This window comes from Periplaneta americana, chromosome 13, assembly GCF_040183065.1.
Source record: "Periplaneta americana isolate PAMFEO1 chromosome 13, P.americana_PAMFEO1_priV1, whole genome shotgun sequence".
NCBI lineage: Eukaryota > Metazoa > Arthropoda > Insecta > Blattodea > Blattidae > Periplaneta > Periplaneta americana.
In genome coordinates this window covers 12,335,284-12,356,015 of record NC_091129.1, presented here as the reverse complement: position 1 = coordinate 12,356,015, position 20,732 = coordinate 12,335,284, and the positions used below count along the sequence as shown (strand labels likewise).

General features: G+C 36.6%; 1 protein-coding gene across 1 annotated transcript in view; it reads left to right on the top strand.

The window, feature by feature from the left end:
* The window catches only part of LOC138711749 (T-box transcription factor TBX10-like), a 306,742-nt gene that overhangs the window by 260,289 nt on the left and 25,721 nt on the right, over nt 1–20,732 (top strand). Inside the window, exon 8 of the mRNA XM_069842929.1 lies at nt 20,346–20,523. Within this exon, the coding sequence (XP_069699030.1) occupies nt 20,346–20,523 (178 nt within the window). The remainder of the gene's footprint in view (nt 1–20,345; nt 20,524–20,732) is intronic.

Sequence of the window (20,732 nt, the reverse complement as noted above, 5' to 3'; positions counted from 1 at the left end):
CAGAAAATTGTTATTAAATTTTAATTGTTTACTTTACAAACGTAGGGACTAATATCAAAATTCTGTTAGATAGTTTGTAGAACATGCTTTTGCAAATACATTGCAAAAAACTGTTTGAAATTATCTTTAAAAATGGTTTAGATATATCGGTTTTAGTACAATCCTGCATTGGGTATATTTTTTCAAATTTGGACCCCCAAATAATTTTTTTTTCAAAATATTTTTATTTGGTTGAGTTGCCACAGCTATGAGCTCTCTACATACAAAAGATTAATATTTTACACCAAATAGGAAAAAAGTTTTTAAAAATACCATCCTCTCCCCTTAAAGAGCTATTATTAATGATTAAGAATGTCAACGTACTCGTATATGAAATGATAATAATAATAATAATAATAATAATAATAATAATAATAATAATAATAATAGTCATTTAACAATATAACAAACTAGTGCTTATTCTTATCGAGGAAGTAGACGTGACAACGTGACGCTTAGAGTGAAACCTACAGAGCAACAATCGGTCGGCAAAATATAATTTGAACTGGTAATGGAAATTACGGGAAAACGGCTGAACGGATTTTAATAAATGATCCCTCATTTTGAAGCTTGGAACCCAAAGTTTTTCGGAAAAAATAGTAGTTTTCAGTGAAATATCAATTTTTCCTACATCATTTTTCTTTTTTCCAAAATCCATCTTTCGTCAGTTTTGAGAACTAATTAATTGCATTCACGGCCGACCTGATGTTCGCTTCCTTAAGCGAAGCGAGCATCAAGTCGGCCGTGTTGCATTTCAGAATAAAACAAAACACACACTACAATAAGCAATAGGCTATTACACGAAGGCCATGACCTACAGGATTGCTGACATAGAGTTCAGACGGCTCAGTTTCTTTCCCATCATAATGCCAATATGTCGATCTTCATTTGTGCAATTTTTTGATAACGTATAAAAATAATTTACAGGTCTGATTCTCTGGTCTGTAGTTTTCTGAGTACAGCTGTGTATTGAATATTAAGAACTACAAAACTTAAGAATGTTTGATGACATTATTACCAATAAAAATTAAATATTATTATAGTTAATGCAACACATAATGCTATACTGATATATGAGAGTGAAACCTTTTGGGGTTTTATGTAAGTAGACGCAGAGAAACAATATTTTATATTAGATCTTCATTTCTATAATTTACTGAGTAACGGCTATAGGCCTATATAAACTTATGTTATGGTACTGAAAACTATAAAACTTACGTAAGGTAACAATATTGTTATTAAAAATGAAATACTTTTACAATTATTAATCAAGTGGTGTGGGTCCTTTTCATATATGTAATGGCAGTGTGATATAGATATTTATGTGTCTGATTCTCTAACTTTCCTTGGTAGTAATTGAGTCATGCTTCCTATTTTATCTGCTTCTTTAAACTACATAAATTAATTTCATATTTCTTTGGTTTAATTGATTTGATATGTGATCGCTGCCAAGCATATTTTGTTGTAGGGAAAATAGCATGCCATTTCACTTCTTGCTACAGTGATGAGTAAGTTTATTTCCCGCAACCATCAACAAATGAAACACTGAAGCTGCTAACGTTTTACGATGGACAATTTTATTTAGGGCGCATATAAGATTCTACAACTCTGACATATCATTCGCCTCCTTTTCCGCATCTCAGCAATAAATTCCTCACAACAGCCTATATTACAGAAAATATACGAAATAACATTCATTGTTACACAAATTAATCCAGCAGTATTTGATAGATCATTATTGTCTGGAAGAAGCGCAAAAAATTACAATTCATAAGAAAAGACCAAACGGTATTACATATTGATAAAATAAGAGGCCTAGTAAGATTTTGTAGTCTCTTGATCACCTCAGCAAGATCTCTTAGTGGGGAAAAGTGATTCTGCCCTATATATTTCAGGGTAGTTCACGAAACATGCAGCAGCTATACCAAGATGCTAAGTCTTTTGTTCAAAGCATGACAAACCTTACATTTTCTTAACTTTCACATACAATCCGCAATGATCCGAAATAGCTACTGCATTATTCCCACATGAAAAAGTCGCTGATTGTCCTGACATTGTTACTAGCGATTTCGCATTGAAACTCAAGAACTGAAGACGGATAGGTTCAAGGAGAAGTATTTGGCAAAAAAGAAAAAAAAAAACATTCAGAGGGAGTATGTTTCACTATTATGGAAGCAAATAACTATCTAAATCTCTGGTATTCTCTATTGAAAATAAATCTGAACAATTTTTATTTGAACTTTTTATGGACTTAGTTTGCAGCAATTGCTGCACAAGCCATTAGCTATGTTTTAAAAGCACACCGCACGTTATTGTATGATGCCGACATGTTAAGCATGAGGCCGCGGCGATAATACAAAGCATACAGTATACAGGGTGTTTCAAAAATACGGGGCATAATTTCAGGTATGTATATCCCACATGTAGACAATCAAAATAGTTCATTACAACATGTGTCCGGAAATGCTTCATTTCCGAGTTATTGCCTTCACAACATTGAAATTCACCGCAACGTTTTTCTTTCCGCAGGTAGTTGTCATTACAGAAGATGTTCAAAATGTCCACCCCTTGCTTGAATACAGACCTCACATCGATGTCTCATTGACCTGCGAACACGATCCCAAACTCCAGGAGTATTGCGTATGTCCTCAGAACATGCCACAATTCGATTCCGAAGGGATTCCAAATCAGGCACCGGAGACGAATAAACCAATGATTTTAAATGGCCCCACAAGTAGAAATCGAGAGGGTTCAGATCAGGTCAGCGTGGAGGCCAAGCAATTGGGCCACCTCTACCTATCCATCGATCAGGAAACCTTCGATCCAAGTACGCGTACACAACACTGAATGTAACCTTCGCCTCGGAATGAACTGTCACAATGCCCTCTTAATGTCTCCTTTGACGGCAACGACCTGCGGAAAGAAAAACGTTCCGGTGAATTTCAATGTTGTGAAGGCCATAACTCGGAAATAAAGCATTTCTGGACACATGTTGTAATGAACTATTTTGATTGTCTACATGTGGGAAATACATACCTGAAATTATGCCACGTATTTTTAAACACCCTGTATATATTCAGATGGAATTAGAGGTGCATCACTCAATATCGGAGGAACCACAAGAGTCCAAGTCATTTCCTAATAATTATGGATGTTTCAAAGATCTCTCTGCTTCATTTCAGCCACTTGTCAAACGTTGTGTGTTTAGAAAGTGTCAAATCAATGGAATTTGATTAAAATTTTAAAATTCATTATGCGATGCAGGCTTCAAATTACTTGAAACACGATCTGTTTTATATACAAAATGCGTTGTTCAGACGGGTGATCTATTTCTGCTGCGAATCAGAATACCGAAGAGCAAGCAGTATCTTGTCAAAGTGACATTGAGCGACATGTAGCAGCTCGTGGATGTATGGGGGCAGCAGGTCTGAGCTAGCTCTAACAAGTAAACCTTCAGGTGGGGTAAAAAAACAAAGACCTTTATTACCATTCGATTAAGCATTAAAAGCAATGCAAAATACGTAAATTTTACAACTCGAACGCAATGAACACCAGAGATCGCGACCAATCAAGATCAAGTTGACATGGGCTACTTAGATTGCAAACAACTATACCACGCTGCAATGCTAGACGCGAGAGCGAAGACAGTACTGCTAGAGTCGCGCTGTCAGCTAGTTTGTACCTTGCAGTTTATTGTGTGATGTTATGTGCAGTGAGCTGAAGAAGATGAACCCAGTGAATATATTGATTAAAATTTTGGATAAACTAAATGAAGAGGGTCATAAGCAAAGCTCGGAACTTGGGGACTTGTGTCGTGTGCATGAGTAAGGTTACAGGTACAGCGTACACAAAGCTCAAGCTGCAAGTGCTCAGGGACAGTCGTGTGTACTAAGAAAGTGGCCACAACTAATGACAGGAAGACGGACGAAGAAACTGTTATGTCGAAGCCAATGACATTCAGAGAATTAAAGGTAAACGGTCTGTTTGAGGAAATAGAAAATACGTGTTATTTCGAATGGGTATTATAGAAGTTTGAAAATACATTTTGTTTTAAATTTAAGATACAAATAGGATGCGTATTTTCCGGGCTAGAGGGCCGTGGTCTGTCGGTGTTACAACCAAACGTTTCGTCCACTACTACGAAACGTTTGGTTGTAAAACCGACAGACCACGGCCCTCTAGCCCGGAAAATACGCATCCTATCAACGCCGGCCGTGAAAGCCTACATTCCAAGATTAAGATACAGAATTTCGTGGAGAATTCGGAGGAGATACATTATTTTTTTTCGAATGGAGAGTTTATATTTTGTAAGTTGTGCCACACACAAACTAGAGGCTGGAAACGGAATTCATTGAAAGGCATTGCAGTCCCTCAAATTGGAGAAAAATCTGTTCATAACCATGGATCGAGACGTAGAGGGGCTTGCCCTAGTAGTGACACACAAATTGAAAACTATATTCGAGAAAAATTTAGGATATACTTATCTTTCTCAGATACGAGATCAGCTAGCAACTGCTGAAAATCGAACAGAAAACAGTCACAGTGAAAAAATTCAGTATTTTAAGTCTACTACCGAAAAATCTTCGAATGTAGGTAGTCATACACTGTAATAAAATGTACACAGCAGAACAGTAAATTTGATATATTTCTCATGTTTATTTTTATTATATCTGTGCTATGAAATTAGGTGTTTCAACCTACCATAATATTATCAATATGTTGTCGGAGCCAGAAACCACTTTTGTAGCAGACCTGACAGTACCTCTATGCTGGAAGCGGGAGTTTGTTGACATTGAAGTCCGGTCGCTTAGTCACGTGCAAAGACACAAGTCCCCAAGGTCCGAGCTTTGGTTATAAGGAGACAGTGAAATGTCGCGGAAGGAACTTGGAATTGTTGATATATAGCCTAAGACTTATTAAAGAGTTATGAATCGGAAGCAGTTGAAGAAAGTCATACTCTGGACACTGATGGAAATGAACCATGAAATGATAATATCATGCCTCATGTACGAGAATGGGAGACTGAAAAAACAAATACTACGTCAGAAGAGGAATCAAGTACTTCACAAAGTTCCAGTTCTCAATACGCTCCATCCCCTCCTAAAACATCCCGACAACGTTTTCAAAACACTACAGAGTACTGTAACCGAAATGTACAAGGAATATGTACGATATGTGCAAAATCAGCCTGTATAAAGTGCGGGTGGTGTACTGACAATTTGTGTTTCCAACATTTTGCATTAGCTATCACTGTTGTGCGACATATGTTCCTGGATAAAAACAAATCAGATCTGGAATACGATGAGTTAAGTAACATGATGACCACATCATCGTTTTCCTTCTTATGCATTAATCGCTAGTTGAAGGTATGTTTCCTTGCTGCTTGAAGCCTCGTGTTCTGCGCTCTGTATCGCACTTGAAAATTGCAGTCGAGTTACGAAATTTTAGGATTACTCATATTTTATTATGCTGATTCCAAAAATATAAGTTTCACTTTCATTGTTTTTTACCTCAGGTGAAGGTTTACTTGTAAGCATCTTACGGAAACTGATTGAAGGCAAAATACTTCCCTTTGTTTTTACACAGAGAAACACAACAAAAATTTGGTATCTTGTCGTTTTTAAGAATATTTATTATGCTGATACGCTACGTAAATCCTCAGGGTGCTATGCATAGACATTTCGCTAGCCCGCGCTACGAGCGTGCTAAACTAGCCCCGGCTATCGACTGATTACTTGTACAGGATTCATATCATATCTTATCGATAACACTGGTTTATGAATACGAAAAACGTTAGTTCGCTGCTCATCCACCGGAAGCCCGCCACTGTGTAGCAGGGTTGCCAGATGAAGGAATCGAAACCGTCGTACTAGCTTATGAAAATTATTCTTATTTCAGCATAAAACTGTCGTACATTTCTCAACTTCCTAATGTATTCCTAGTCCACCACTGTGTAGCAGGGTTGCCAGATGAAGGAATCGAAACCGTCGTACTAGCTTATGAAAATTATTCTTATTTCAGCATAAAACTGTCGTACATTTCTCAACTTCCTAATGTATTTCTAGTCCACCACTGTGTAGCAGGGTTGCCAGATGAAGGAATCGAAACCATCGTACTAGCTTATGAAAATTGTCGTACTTTAGCATAAAACTGTCGTACATTTCTCAATTTCCTAATGTAGGCCTATTTCTAGTCCATCACTGTGTAGTAATGGTTAGCATGTCTGATTGTGAAACGAGCGGGCCGGAGTTATATACATATATGGTCGGCCTCGGTAGCGTAGTTGGTATAGCGCTGACCTTCTGTGCTCGAGGTTGCGGGTTCGATCCCGGCCCAGGTCGATGGCATTTAAGTGTGCTTAAATGCGACAGGCTCATGTCAGTAGATTTACTGGCATGTAAAAGAAATTTCTGCGGAACAAAATCTCGGCACACCGGCGACGCTAATATAACCACGGCAGCTGAGAGTGTCGTTAAATAAACCATAATTAAAATTTTATTTAATTACATATATCAACTAGTAAATTTTAGTTTCAATAAAAAATGCGGCAGCAAAAATTATATTAAATTAATTCATCTATAGTCGTCTCAAACCCAATATTTCACAAACCGATATTTTGTCACAGATAAACCTGTGACTGATGACGCGAAATATCTGTGACAAAATATCGCTATCGAAATCTGCTCCATATTCAGTACTCTGTGACTGATATTTTCTCCTCTACGTCGTTGGTTTGCGCGTGCGCATGATACAATAACAGCAATCGGGCGGTAGTTTCTCCATCTTATTATAAATGATGTAGTTATTACACGATTTAAATAATAACACCATTGGTTACCAGTACTTAATCTTGTGTAAAATCCTGTCTGAACAACTGTTTCGTTTTGTAATTATTTCCAATGTTTTTCCGAATACTTATGTCTCATTAATTTTTATTCTGTGACTCAATATTATAATGTTAATGCACGACTTAAAATAATTTATCCATTATATTATACACAATAAAAAGGATCGATTTTTAAAACGATTAGGATAATCATATAACCTCAATTTCTCCATACCCAACTACATTTAAAAATGATCAACTGGTTCAATATCTATCATATAACCTCTTGGTACACGAGGTTAACTTTTGACATGTTACTGTTCAGTTAGGTAGGTATTTATTTGTTAATGGTACATGTACATAATTTCTTTGTTGGATTTTCCCATATAAATCACTGATGAGTGGTGTGTATAGAGAAAACGTATTCATGTTTCACTGCTCTTCAATATTTCCTGTTAATTTTTATCGGTGTCACAAAATATCGGTGTAATTCATGCATATTGTGCTTACGTATCGATATAAAATATCGGTGTGACAAAATATCGGTGTAATTCATGCATATTGTGCTTACGTATCGATATAAAATATCGGTGTGAAAAAATATCGGTGTAATTCATGCATATTGTGCTTACGTATCGATATAAAATATCGGTGTGACAAAATATCGGTGTAATTCATGCATATTGTGCTTACGTATCGATATAAAATATCGGTGTGACAAAATATCGGTGTAATTCATGCATATTGTGCTTACGTATCGATATAAAATATCGGTGTGACAAAATATCGGTGTAATTCATGCATATTGTGCTTACGTATCGATATAAAATATCGGTGTGACAAAATATCGGTGTAATTCATGCACATTGTGCTTACGTATCGATATAAAATATCGGTGTGACAAAATATCGGTGTAATTCATGCACATTGTGCTTACGTATCGATATAAAATATCGGTGTGACAAAATATCGGTGTAATTCATGCATATTGTGCTTACGTATCGATATAAAATATCGGTGTGACAAAATATCGGTGTAATTCATGCATATTGTGCTTACGTATCGATATAAAAATATCGGTGTGACAAAATATCGGTGTAATTCATGCACATTGTGCTTACGTATCGATATAAAATATCGGTGTGACAAAATATCGGTGTAATTCATGCATATTGTGCTTACGTATCGATATAAAATATCGGTGTGACAAAATATCGGTGTAATTCATGCACATTGTGCTTACGTATCGATATAAAATATCGGTGTGACAAAATATCGGTGTAATTCATGCACATTGTGCTTACGTATCGATATAAAATATCGGTGTGACAAAATATCGGTGTAATTCATGCATATTGTGCTTACGTATCGATATAAAATATCGGCGTGACAAAATCACCGATAAAAGTCACAGATATTTAATTGTCACAGTCACAGTTGTCACAGATATTTGAAAATATCGTTTAAGCTCATCTCTAAACCCGACACCTCTGTATTGTCGGCGCGTTTAGACTTCTTAATGCTACTGCGGTACTGTTTATTGATAAAAGACTTCCTTTGTTGAACAAACAAGGAAGTTAGTAAAATTAAACTCGAATTACTTTGTTATAACCGCGCCAAATACCTGAAACCTAGAGCTCAAGATGGCAAATTATGACTTACATGGCAAGCATAATTATCAGATCGCTTTTCAAAGCATCCCCCCCCCCATTAAAAGCACGTTTCTTTCATATTAGTCTACGACATAATAAAGGATGAAGAATTGTCTAAAAGGGACGAATTAACGATCAATTTTATTTTAATTATAAACCAAAATTATAAATTCCCAGTTATTTTTTCCCTTTAGTGAAATAGTCGTACAAAATTGCGTACGACATAGAATGCGGCCGTACCTCGTACGATTAGTCAAAATAGTAGTATGCGTACGACAATAGTCGTACATATGGCAACTCTGGCACAAGCAAAGCGCAACTCTCAAGTACACGCGTGCTATCTGTTGGTGCTAGTTCAGGATATCCCTATCGAATTCATTGCTGATTCTGCACTGGGGCGCTTTAGTTCCATAACTGTGTCTGCTATATTTGGTGGCTTTCCTTTGCCTGGGTGTTAGTGGACACGTTAGCAGGCATTACTTTGCCTGTGCGTACAATATATTCTTGTCCACTGTTCCGTATCTTCTTTCCCGGTCGGGGCAAGTTACCTGGTTGAGGTTTTTTCCGGGGTTTTCCCTCAACCCAATACGAGCAAATGCTGGGTAACTTTCGGTGCTGGACCCCGGACTCATTTCACCGCATTATCACCTTCATATCATTCAGACGCTAAATAACCTAGATGTTGATATAGCGTCGTAAAATAACCCAATAAAATAAAAAAAAAGTATCTTCTTTCTGGTTTTGCCTTTACATTTTTTCTGGATTCTTTTCCTCTTTTTGCTATCATTTGTCTTATTTTCACCATTTCCGTCATTCACAAGAACATCACCACTGTCAACATCTGCCACGTTACTTGGAAACTTATTGTATTAAAGCTGTTCTCTCATTGGTCAGCTCCTCCTTATTCCATTCCGAATTTTGATACTACTTACAAAGATCTTTTATATGTTCATATTTATTTTAAAATGGGGTTATCCCTCACTCAAATAACACATTAAACTAACAGTAGATGGATTCAGCAGCGTATAGGTAATTATACAGAATGGACACTTCGCGTCGGTACCTTTGATGTAGCAGGACTGATTTCAATGACCTTCAAACCAGTTTGAGCGTGAGATTCTGCTTTCTCCCAGGAGTTGGCGCTGACATCACACCAGCTAGCAGTCGACACAGCGGAAATATAACACATACAATTAATACATCTAGGTACATTATGTACTCCAATAAAATAAATTGGACCGATGAAATAATAAATCCGTCATTAACTGTAATGTCTAGACTCTAGAGTTCCTTTATAATGGGAGTTGAGACGTTGAACCCAACAACAATTAAAATATGTAATGATTTGATAGCGCTGAAAATGGAAAAACAAAACTCTTATGAGAAGTAAAACCATATATCTATATTATATTATATACAAATATTAAACGAATTTGATACTTAATTTTATAATATGTATTATATTATATAATTTATTATGTCTAAAATATAAAAAAAATATTACAACTAGTATGTCACTGAGAAATAAATTGAATCTATTTGAAGCAAAGCGTTACTGGATTATGCAATAAGGTAGGCGATGTTTGGATCCTGTGTCTCAACTCTATACTCAATTATTATCTTAGCGTATGCTCGATTACACTAACCTCTAGCGCTTGAAAGTGGAACTAAACGCCGGCGCACAGAGAAACAAAACACAGGAAAATTCGCTCAGTGTCCATTCTTTGTAATCTCTATTCGCTGTATTCATCTTTCATAATATGGAGCTAGTTCATTCTTTACCAAAATGTGGGATACCCCCTTATTCCACTAAGCCCTTCATTGTTTTTCTGCCTATAAATTCGTCACAAACATGTTATAAATCCAACTTTTCAGCACTATCCTTACGTGGCACTAGAAGAGATGAATGAAATGCACATCAACAATGCATCCTTACTTACTAAAAATCTGGTATTTACTGCTTTCAATAAGCAATCCACTACATATAAAGTTCTTGTTTAGTCAACTGTCCGATGACAGGTTGACGACAAGTTATTGTGTGGCCTCAGGCGCCATAGGTTCATAAAATTTGGCGCCACTGATCACATGGCATACAAACAATGCCGAGAATTATAACCATACACAAATATCTCTCCTGCACGTGCCTAAGCACGTAAACGTATATTAGCGTTTTGACTCCGACTCCTTTATAAGCAAAGCTCGGACTTGGGGACTTGTGGTTTCATGTGCATGAGTAAGGTTACAGGTACAGCGTACACAAAGCTCACCCTGCAAGTGCTCAGGGACAGTCGTGTGTACTAAGAAAGTGGTCACATCGAATGAGAGGAAGACTGACGAGAAAACTGTGGCATGTCGAAGCCAATGACATTCAGAGAATTACAGGTAAACGGTCTGTTTGAGGAATTAGAAAATACGTGTTATTCGAATGGATATTATACAAGTTTGAAAATACATTTTTTAAATTTTAGGTACAGAATTTCGTGGAGGAATTCGAAGGAGATACGTTATTTTCTTCGAATGGAGAGTTTATATTTTGTAAGTTGTGCCATTCACAAACTAGAGGCTGGAAACCGGCATTCATTGAAAAACCCTTAAATTGGTGGAAGATTTGTCCATAGCCATGGATCAAGTAGCATAGGAACCTACTGTAGAACAAATTAAAAACTATTTTCGAGAAAAATTTAGGATATACTTATCTTTCTCACATACGAGATCAGCTAGCAATTGCTCAAAATCAAACAGAAAACAGTGAGAGTGAAAACATTCAGTATTTTAAGTTTGCTCCCGTCACTTCATGTGACTTGGAAATAAGTTTTTCTCGTTTCATATCAGCGAAGAAATTATGGATCCGAAAACTTTCGAATGTACGTAGTCATACACTATAATAAAATGTACAGAACAGAACAGTAAATTTGATATATTTCTCATGTATATATATATATATATATATATATATATATATATATATATGCTATAAAATTAGGTGTTTCAACCTACCATAATACTATCAATATGTTGTTCCAGCCAGAAACCACTTTTATAGCTGACCTGACTGTACCTCCGTACTGGAAGCGGGAGTTTGTTGACATTGAAGTCCTGTCGCTTAGCCACGTGCAAAAAACACAAGTCCCCAAGTTCCGAGCTTTGTTTATAAGGTAACAGACACACACAATGCCGCCAACTTATATGGGCCCATGGGGCACGAGCCCAACCAATAATTTGTCGAGTGATTATTATTATTATCATCATCATTATTATTTACGAGATTCACTTATTTCAACTTGTACTCAAGAGTTTGAGCCCACCCAATGTTTACCAGAACTTGGCGCCACTGGACACACATTTATCATTTTGTTGTGATTTAAACATCAACATTGGCACGTTCCTATGATTGCATAATTTAGCTGTAGTCAGTCGACGAATTACAGACCTATATCCGAATCCTGTTTTAAACGGTATCGTTTCTGAAATGCGAGAGATCAGAATCATCTTATTTCTAAGAGCGTTGCTCTGTTTACAAGAGTCTTATTTCCGAAACCATCCTTCCGAAAATCTGGTTTCCGAAATCCGAAATAAAAACGCTGTTCGATTACTTAAAGATATGCAACAGACTTAAACATGATTTTGAATGCATTGACACGTAAATACGTTACTTATGGCTTTTAAGGAACCCGGAGGTTCATTGCAGCCTTCACATAATCTCGTCAACGGTCCCTATTCTGTGCAAGATTAATCCAGTCTCTATTATCATATCCCACCACCCTCAAATCCATTTTAATATTATCTTCCCATCTACGTCTCCATCTCCCCAAAGGTCTTTTTCCCTCCGGCTTCCCAACTAACACTCTATATGCATTTCTGGATTCGCCCATACGTGCTACATGCCCTGCCCATCTCAAACGTCTGGATTTAATGTTCCTAATTATGTCAGGTGAAGAATACAATGCGTGCAGCTCTGCGTTGTGTAACTTTCTCCATTCTCCTGTAACTTCATCCCTCTTATCCCCAAATATTTTTCTAAGAACCTTATTCTCAAACACCCTCAATGTCTCTTCCTCTCTCAAAGTGTGAGTATATGAACTATTGCATATACATATTATTTATATTAATATTATATTTATCATCGTTGGGACAAGTTAAGTGATTGAGGTTTTTCTGGGGTTTCTCTCAACCCATTATGAGGAAATAATGTCCGGTGTTGGACTCTGGATTAATTTCGCTGCATTATCACTCATCTCACTCAGACGGTAGATTTTTTTTTATTTCAGTAGATTATTTTACGACGCTTTATCAACAGCTTAGGTTATTTAGCGTCTGAATGAGATGAAGGTGATAATGCCGGTGGAATGAGTCCGGGGTCCAGCATCGAAAGTTATCCAGCATTTGCTCATATTGGGTTGAGGGAAAACCCCGGTTAAGACCTCAACCAGGTAACTTGCCCGACCGGGAATCGAACCCGGGCCACCTGGTTTCGCAGCCAGACGCGCTGACCGTTACTCCACAGGTGTGGACCAGACGGTAGATAACCATAGTAGTTGATAAAGCATCGTAAAATAAACCTATTAAACATTATATTACATTAATTCTCCCAAATTTTATGTGAAGAAATTCTTGACTAAAACCATGGTTAGGTTGTTTCGAATAGGATATATTGTCTGGGCATAACAGAAGAATGGCTTAGGCACATCGTCCTTCAATATCACACGAAGCTACAAGGAAGACGGTAGCCTTTTGGAAATCTACGAACTATAGGAAATCACTTTACTCTGTAAAATAGAAATTTCTTGAAATAATGATAAAATGTTACAATTTTTATGGTTTAAGTGATTTCATAAAATTACTTCATAAAATAACACAGGCCTGCGATGAAAAAAAAAAACTTTTTTGAAAATTTTAGCTCATCCTTACGTATTTTTGAGTGCTAAAACAAAAAAATGATACTTAAAAATACCACATCACGTACATTTTTTAAACAAAATTGAAATTAATACTTGTAAGTTATTACTATATAAAATGGGGATCTGACAATTTACAGCATTCATACAAAAATTCTCTTAGTGGCGATTGTTTCTATCTTAGCGGTCATTGAAAACAAAGACTAGAAGACTGCAAACCTAGTCCTTCAGGTAAAGCTCCCTATAAAGCAGATTTGAATAATTTCAAGGGAAAAATTGTTCCGGGGCCGGGTATCGATCCCGGGACCTCTGGTTGAACGTACCAGCGCTCTTCCAACTGAGCTATCCGGGAACTCCACCCGACACCGTCTCAACTTTTCCCTTTATATCCACATAACTCGCGTGGGCTGACGAAACGCCAGAGACCCACATCGAGTGCACACAAACTCTGTGTGACTTGGGATTGTGGTTTTCTATTAACGTACACAGTCACGTATTTATTATGCAAATATAGTCTTTCAGGTAAAGCTCCCTGTAAAGTAGATTTGAATAATTTCAAGGGAAAAATTGTTCCGGGGCCGGGTATCGATCCCGGGACCTCTGGTTGAACGTACCAGCGCTCTTCCAACTGAGCTACCCGGGAACTCCACCCGACACCGTCTCAACTTTTCCCTTTATATCCACACAACTCGCGTGGGCTGACGAAACGCCAGAGACCAACATCGAGTGCACACAAACTCTGTGTGACTTGGAATTGTGGTTTTCTGTTAACGTACACAGTAACGTATATATTATGCAAATCTAGTCTTTCAGGTAAAGCTCCCTGTAAAGCAGATTTGAATAATTTCAAGGGAAAAATTGTTCCGGGGCCGGGTATCGATCCCGGGACTTCTGGTTGAACGTAGAAGACTGTGTGTCATGCTGTAGCATTGAGTTTAACTTCATACTGCAGTGAGTTGTGAAATATGGCTATTCGTGGTCGTGTGAACTTTCCAGCTAAATGTTGTTATATTTGTGGTGCGTTTATAATTAAGAAACATGACATTCAATAACGATACATTCACTTAACTAAAACTTTCAACCAAAAATCTGGAGAAATAATATTTAATAGAGAAAAACTGGGTTCAGTTTCGAATACAGCACCCCAAAGAACACTGAATGTAATACAATTCTTTTAAAGTTTTTATGAACCTTAACTTCGCAAATTTGTGTAATTGGAGAATTTATTAATTTTATGATTTTGATAGTTTTATGAAATTAATTTATAAAATAATTAATGAATTCGCGAATTTTATTGTTTTAATGGATTTATGAAATTAATTGAAAAATAATTTATTAATTTTAAGGTTTTGAGCCTTTTATAAAATTAATTTAAGAAATAATATTTAAATTTATTAGTTTCATGGTTATTCTCTGATTGAGGTTCTGGCTGATATGTACATCTATTATCAGGCAGTACATCTCACTTGACGATATGTGTCAGAGGAAGAACAACTGTTTGTATGCATCTGATGTAATATGTAGCTAGTAGGCGATGTATGCAATAGAGGGGAAAAGAAACTGGCCACCCCATCCCATTATTTTCTGGCCTAGTTGCCTCATAAGTGGTGCCTTGTTGGTATCGCCTGTGAGGTTTAGCGCAACAAGTTTTATGGTTTTATAAAATTATTTTATAAAATAACATGAATATATTTATTATTTTTATGGTTTGAATGCTTTATAAAATTGATTTATAAAATATTATGTATTAATTAATTTTATTGTTTCGGTGGTTCTATGGAATTAATTTATAAAATAATTTATGAAGATGCTAACTCAATTCAGTATAGTTTTTCTTAAGTTTCTATGGACCTTATCTTCGGAAGTATATGTAATTGATAAATTTATTAATTTTAAGATTTTATTAAATTAATGTATGAAATAATTTATGAATTTATTAATATTAAGGTTTTGATGGTTTTATGAAATTAATTTATGAAATAAAAGTTCCCGGAAAAGCTGACTCGGAAAGAATATTCCTTTGTAATTTAGAAAATAGGTCTTAAGGAAGCCGGGCTTTCGGGAGAGAGAGCTTTCGGAATTTTTGCTTTTCGGATATGAGACCGTAGGAAAGGCCTATTCGGAAATACGAACAGAAAGATGACAGTATTTAAGAAATGTTATTCTAACTTACCCTGACCGGAGCTCTTGCAGAAGGACCAATGCCTGTCTTCAATTCAGGGTGTCTACCGAAAATCTGAAACAAAGATTAGTTACTTTTTAGTTATCACAACTTTATATAATTATTCATAAACATGATGAAAAACACTAAACATTATTTTATCAGTTTACGATTTGCCCTCAGACTACCCCTCACCTTCATTTAATACCCCTCATCTTTATTTCAATAGACTTCAAATCCTCAGCTTTCATTCCAATAGCATTTGTTTTTGCAACTCCAGCTGTTTCAGTTCCACCTTAGCCGAGGTTAAGGGGAGAGGATGGTATTTTTTGGTGAAAAATGAGTAAATTTTCAAAAAACAAATTCTTTAAAATACTCTGTGATATGTGTGGAACGCATAGCATAACATTTTGTGGGTATTTGTGCCCTTATCGGATGTTGAGTCGCCATTTTTAAACTTCCTGCGTTATGGATTTTTAAATCACACGCCCACTTTTATTGTTGTTTCCGGTAAATTAAATTTTAAAAATTCTTTAAAATACCCTTTGATATGTGTGGAATGCATTGCATAACATTTTGTGGGTATTTGTGTCCTTATGGGATGTTAAGACGCAATTTTTAAACTTCCTGAGCTATGGATTTTTAATTCACAAGCCCGCTTTTATCAGTTTCCAGCAACTTCATTTTTTTGCTACACTGCCAGACAAAAATGGATATAATTTCTGAACTATTGAAGAAACATGCATGAAATTTAGAACACACATTCTTTAGACTATTAGGAAACTTTTCTCTGTAACAGAATTTTGTTAATTGATTTCATTTTTAAAATACGTCCGTTTGTTTGCAAGAAAGGAAATCAGAAAATTGTTATTATATTTTAATTGTTTATTTTACAAACGTAGGGACTAATATCAAAATTCTGTTACAGACAGTTTGTAGAACATGCTTTTGCAAATACATTGCAAAAAATTGTTTGAATCTATCTTTAAAAACGGTTTAGATATATCGGTTTTAGTACAATCCTGCATTGGGTATATTTTTTCAAATTTGGACCCTCAAATAATTTTTTTTTTTAATATTTTTATTTGGTTGAGTTGCCACAGCTATGAGCTCTCTACATACAAAAAACTAATATTTTACACCAAATAGGAAAAAAGTTTTAAAAAATACCATCCTCTCCCCTTAAATGAAGATTAGTGAAGGAGAAACGATCATTCCAATCTTTTAAATTCGTTACATTTTATTTCCGTTACCAATTGCTTAAATGTGTTACTTCTTGGTTACTTTCTTTTCCGATATATAACCTGCTTTATAATAAGTGATTTAATACATAATACCAGGAGATGCTCACGACAGGAACTGTTTGGCTGTGGCGCATGCGCGGAACTATCATGCAGTGCCAACATGATCCTTACTTCGATTTATTTTTGCGTGCACATTCAAGATCAAATGAAGAAGTTCCCTTCGTACTACGGTTACACATCTTGCACATACGAACACCCTGGATCCATTCCTTTGTTCTGGGGATTCTTGAATTCGCAGTAATTGAGAACGCCTTCTAATCTCTGAAGGAATTTGATAAACGTTCGAAGTTCAATAGAATAGCTACACAAGTTATACAGCGAATAGGGATTATAAAGAATGGACACTTCGCGTCGGTACCTTTGATGTAGCCGGACTGATTTCAATGACCTTCAAGCCAGCTAGAGCGTGAGATTCTGCTTTCTCCCTAGAGTTGGCGCTGACATCACACCAGCTAGCAGTCGACACAGCGGAAATATAACACATAATTAATACATCTAGGTACATTATGTACTCAAATAAAATAAATTGGATCCATAAAATAATAAATCCGTCATTAACAGTAATGTCTAGACTCTAGAGTTCCTTTATAATGAGAGTTGAGACGTTGATCCCAACAACAATTAAAATATGTAATGATTTGATAGCAGTGAAAATGGAAAAACAAAACTCTTATGAGAAGTAAAACCATATATACATATATTATATTATATACAAATATTAAACGAATTTGATACATAATTTTATAATATATTATATTATTTTATAATATAATTTAGTATATCTGAAATATAAAAAATTATTCTTATTACTAGTTTGTCATTGAGAAATAAGGAAACTTGAATTTATTTGAAGCAAAGCGTTACTGGATTATGCAATAAGGTAGGCGATGTTTGGATCCTGTGTCTCAACCCTATACCACAGTCTACTATATACAGTCACGAAGCTTGAGGTGGTTTTTTGCAAATCTCGTGATAAAGCGCTCCAAGCGGTTAGCAACTAGAAACAATAGACTGTCCACGGTCGACTTTGGACTGAATCGTATTTCCATCGAGTGCTAGCTCGTTGCGTATTTCACATTGATGCTTGTGAAATGTTCGTTATTGGTTGTAATGAAAATGTTAATGGCTAAAATACAATAATTGGAATAATAATATTTTACTAGAGACGTAGAAAAATTAAGTTTGTTTTAATGAAATTTATTGATCACGTTTTATTTTCAATTCTGGTGGGTTTATTATTGCTTAGGCCTACTTTTTTTTTTCAAAGGATGTGGTTTTAATTATAGCTGTTAATTTTGTTGTTATTTTTATTTGTTACTTTATTAGAGACGTAGAAAAAGTCTGTTATAATAAAATTTATTAATCACGTTTTATTTCCAATTCTGGTGTGATTATTATTGCTTAACCTCAACTACGTAAGCCTACACTACAAGTACCGGTACACGTACATAAGTTAATCCATTAATTCATATTTCCATTATTATTGTTGTAAAGGGAAATGCAAATTAATATTTATTGGTTTCATAGATAATTATCGCTATAATCTTGAATGAGTGAAGCGATTATAGTAAATTTCAGTTCGTTTTGCACAAACAAAAATAATATTAACCTATTTCTTGCAGGCATCTTCGAGTTTATGGTGGAATTTAATATACTTCATTAAAATAATAAATTAACTTTATGCATTTAATATTTCAATAATGGAAGGACGGTGTTAATTTTTCCAAAAGAACACAACGGCATATTTTGTCGGCTGCTAGGAGAGAGATCTGCGATGATGAGGTGATAGTAGCGATCGTAGTGGTGGGCAACTATCCATGTTTGCATTTTTACTACATATTGAGCTTCGCGACTGTATATAGTAGACTGTGCCTATACTCAATTATTATATTAGCGTATGCTCGATTACACTAACCTCTAGCGCTTGAAAGTGGAACTAAACGCTGGCGCACAGAGAAACAAAACACAGGAAAATTCGCTCAGTGTCCATTCTTTATAATCCCTATTCGCTGAGTTATACGAGCAACTTAGAGCCTGAAACTAAAGAATGATATTATGCGAGCTTGATTTTGAAGGTACCTGAAGCCCCACGGTTGTAAAACCTTTCTAGGAAATACAACAATGAAAAGAAATACGCTGGTTGACAAATGTCCCCCACGCAATTACTGAAGTGTTAAAGGTAAAAAAGCAACCTACGCGCTGGAAAAGTGGGCTGACCAAAATGAGCTGGAGATAAACATGCAGAAAACCGAACACATGATATTCAGGAAAGGGGGGAAGATATCTCAACAAGACAAAATCTTTCTGAAACAAGAACCTCTACAAACAGTAAACCAGGCCAAATACCTCGGACTGACACTACAGACCACAACAAATTCATTCAGGGTACACACCAATCAAAGAGCTACAGCAGCCACAAAAGCCATTCATGACATCAGAGAACTAACCAAGCTATCTCTCAAAACAGCGATGATCATCTTCCACACCAAGATAGTCCCCATACTTACATACGGACTAGACCTAACTTGGGACAAGCTGCGCACGAAAGACCTCCATACCCTAGAGAACGTCAAGGCTCGCTTCTTGAAGGCTGCACTAGGAGTATCAAAACACACTCTATCCAGGCTGGTGTACGTGCTCGCCCACGAGACCTTCTTGATAGAGGAACTCAGAACAAAACTCGATCTGCCCTCCACTTCCAACTGGAAGAAAGCACTAGACGAGAGGATAAGGAAGAGGGAAGACATCTGGGAGGATTTCTACACAACGGAGGCCATGATAAACCGGACCTGGACAGACACGAACCAGAAGCTCCGCCACTTCGTGACATCGCTGGCGGTTCATGGATACCACCACAAGATTTGCAGAATTCAGTGTTTCCACGAACCGGACGACAACTGTGTGTGTGTCCTATGCAACAAGACATGTAACAGATACCATATCCTAGTCTGTGGGAATCGGCAGCTATCAGTCATTAACTTTGTTCAATCCAAGTGACTTTCATTTATGCACAATTTGTGCGCTTTATTATTATTATTATTATTATTATTATTATTATTATTATTATTATTATTATTATTAAAGGTAAAAAAATGCGCTTGCTTTTGACATCACTGGGCCCTCTAGTCCGTGTAAGAGAAAAACTGCCCGATTTTCAATCTCATCCATGCACATTGTGGACTGCTACAGTTACTTGGCACATTTTTCACATTTTTTGTTAACATAGTCGTACAATAGTGTACACGAAGTAGAAGTCAGATTTTAAATAGTTCACGGTCGGTCAAGGTTGTCAAGTCAGTGGGGTATAGTTGTGCACATAACATAAAGCGTGAACACTGACTTTTGGCTGCAATTGGGACCACAACGTTTCTCTTTAAAGCCTCGCGAGCTTCAGAACCGCCCCTGGTGGTTAATTAAAGCGCCCGTGCGAGGTGATTAGTCTGTCATTAACGAAGTTTGTTCTTGCAGAAGACGACGGAGCGGCGACGGCGGCCCCCCCTCCCCGAGCGTCCCCCCACACGCCCGGCACGAGCGCCGCCTCTGCTGCTGCGCCGATGCTGAGCGCCAGTCCGTATCCCGGCGAGCTGTGCGGCTACGGCCCCATCTACCACCACCACCTGCACCAGGCGGCCTACTCGTCCATCAGGTAAACGACCGGACCGCAACCATATCCATAGTTACGCAATAATAGACCAACCGACAATTTTAAAAAATTGAGATATTTGCACAAATCTGCTGTTGGCTGGATTATTTAACTCGGAAATCTGTATTTTGCTGCTATTTATCAACAGTAATCTCACTAGACGTTTTGATTTTATCGATAAATCTGCGAGTGGAACACGAGCCGATTTATCT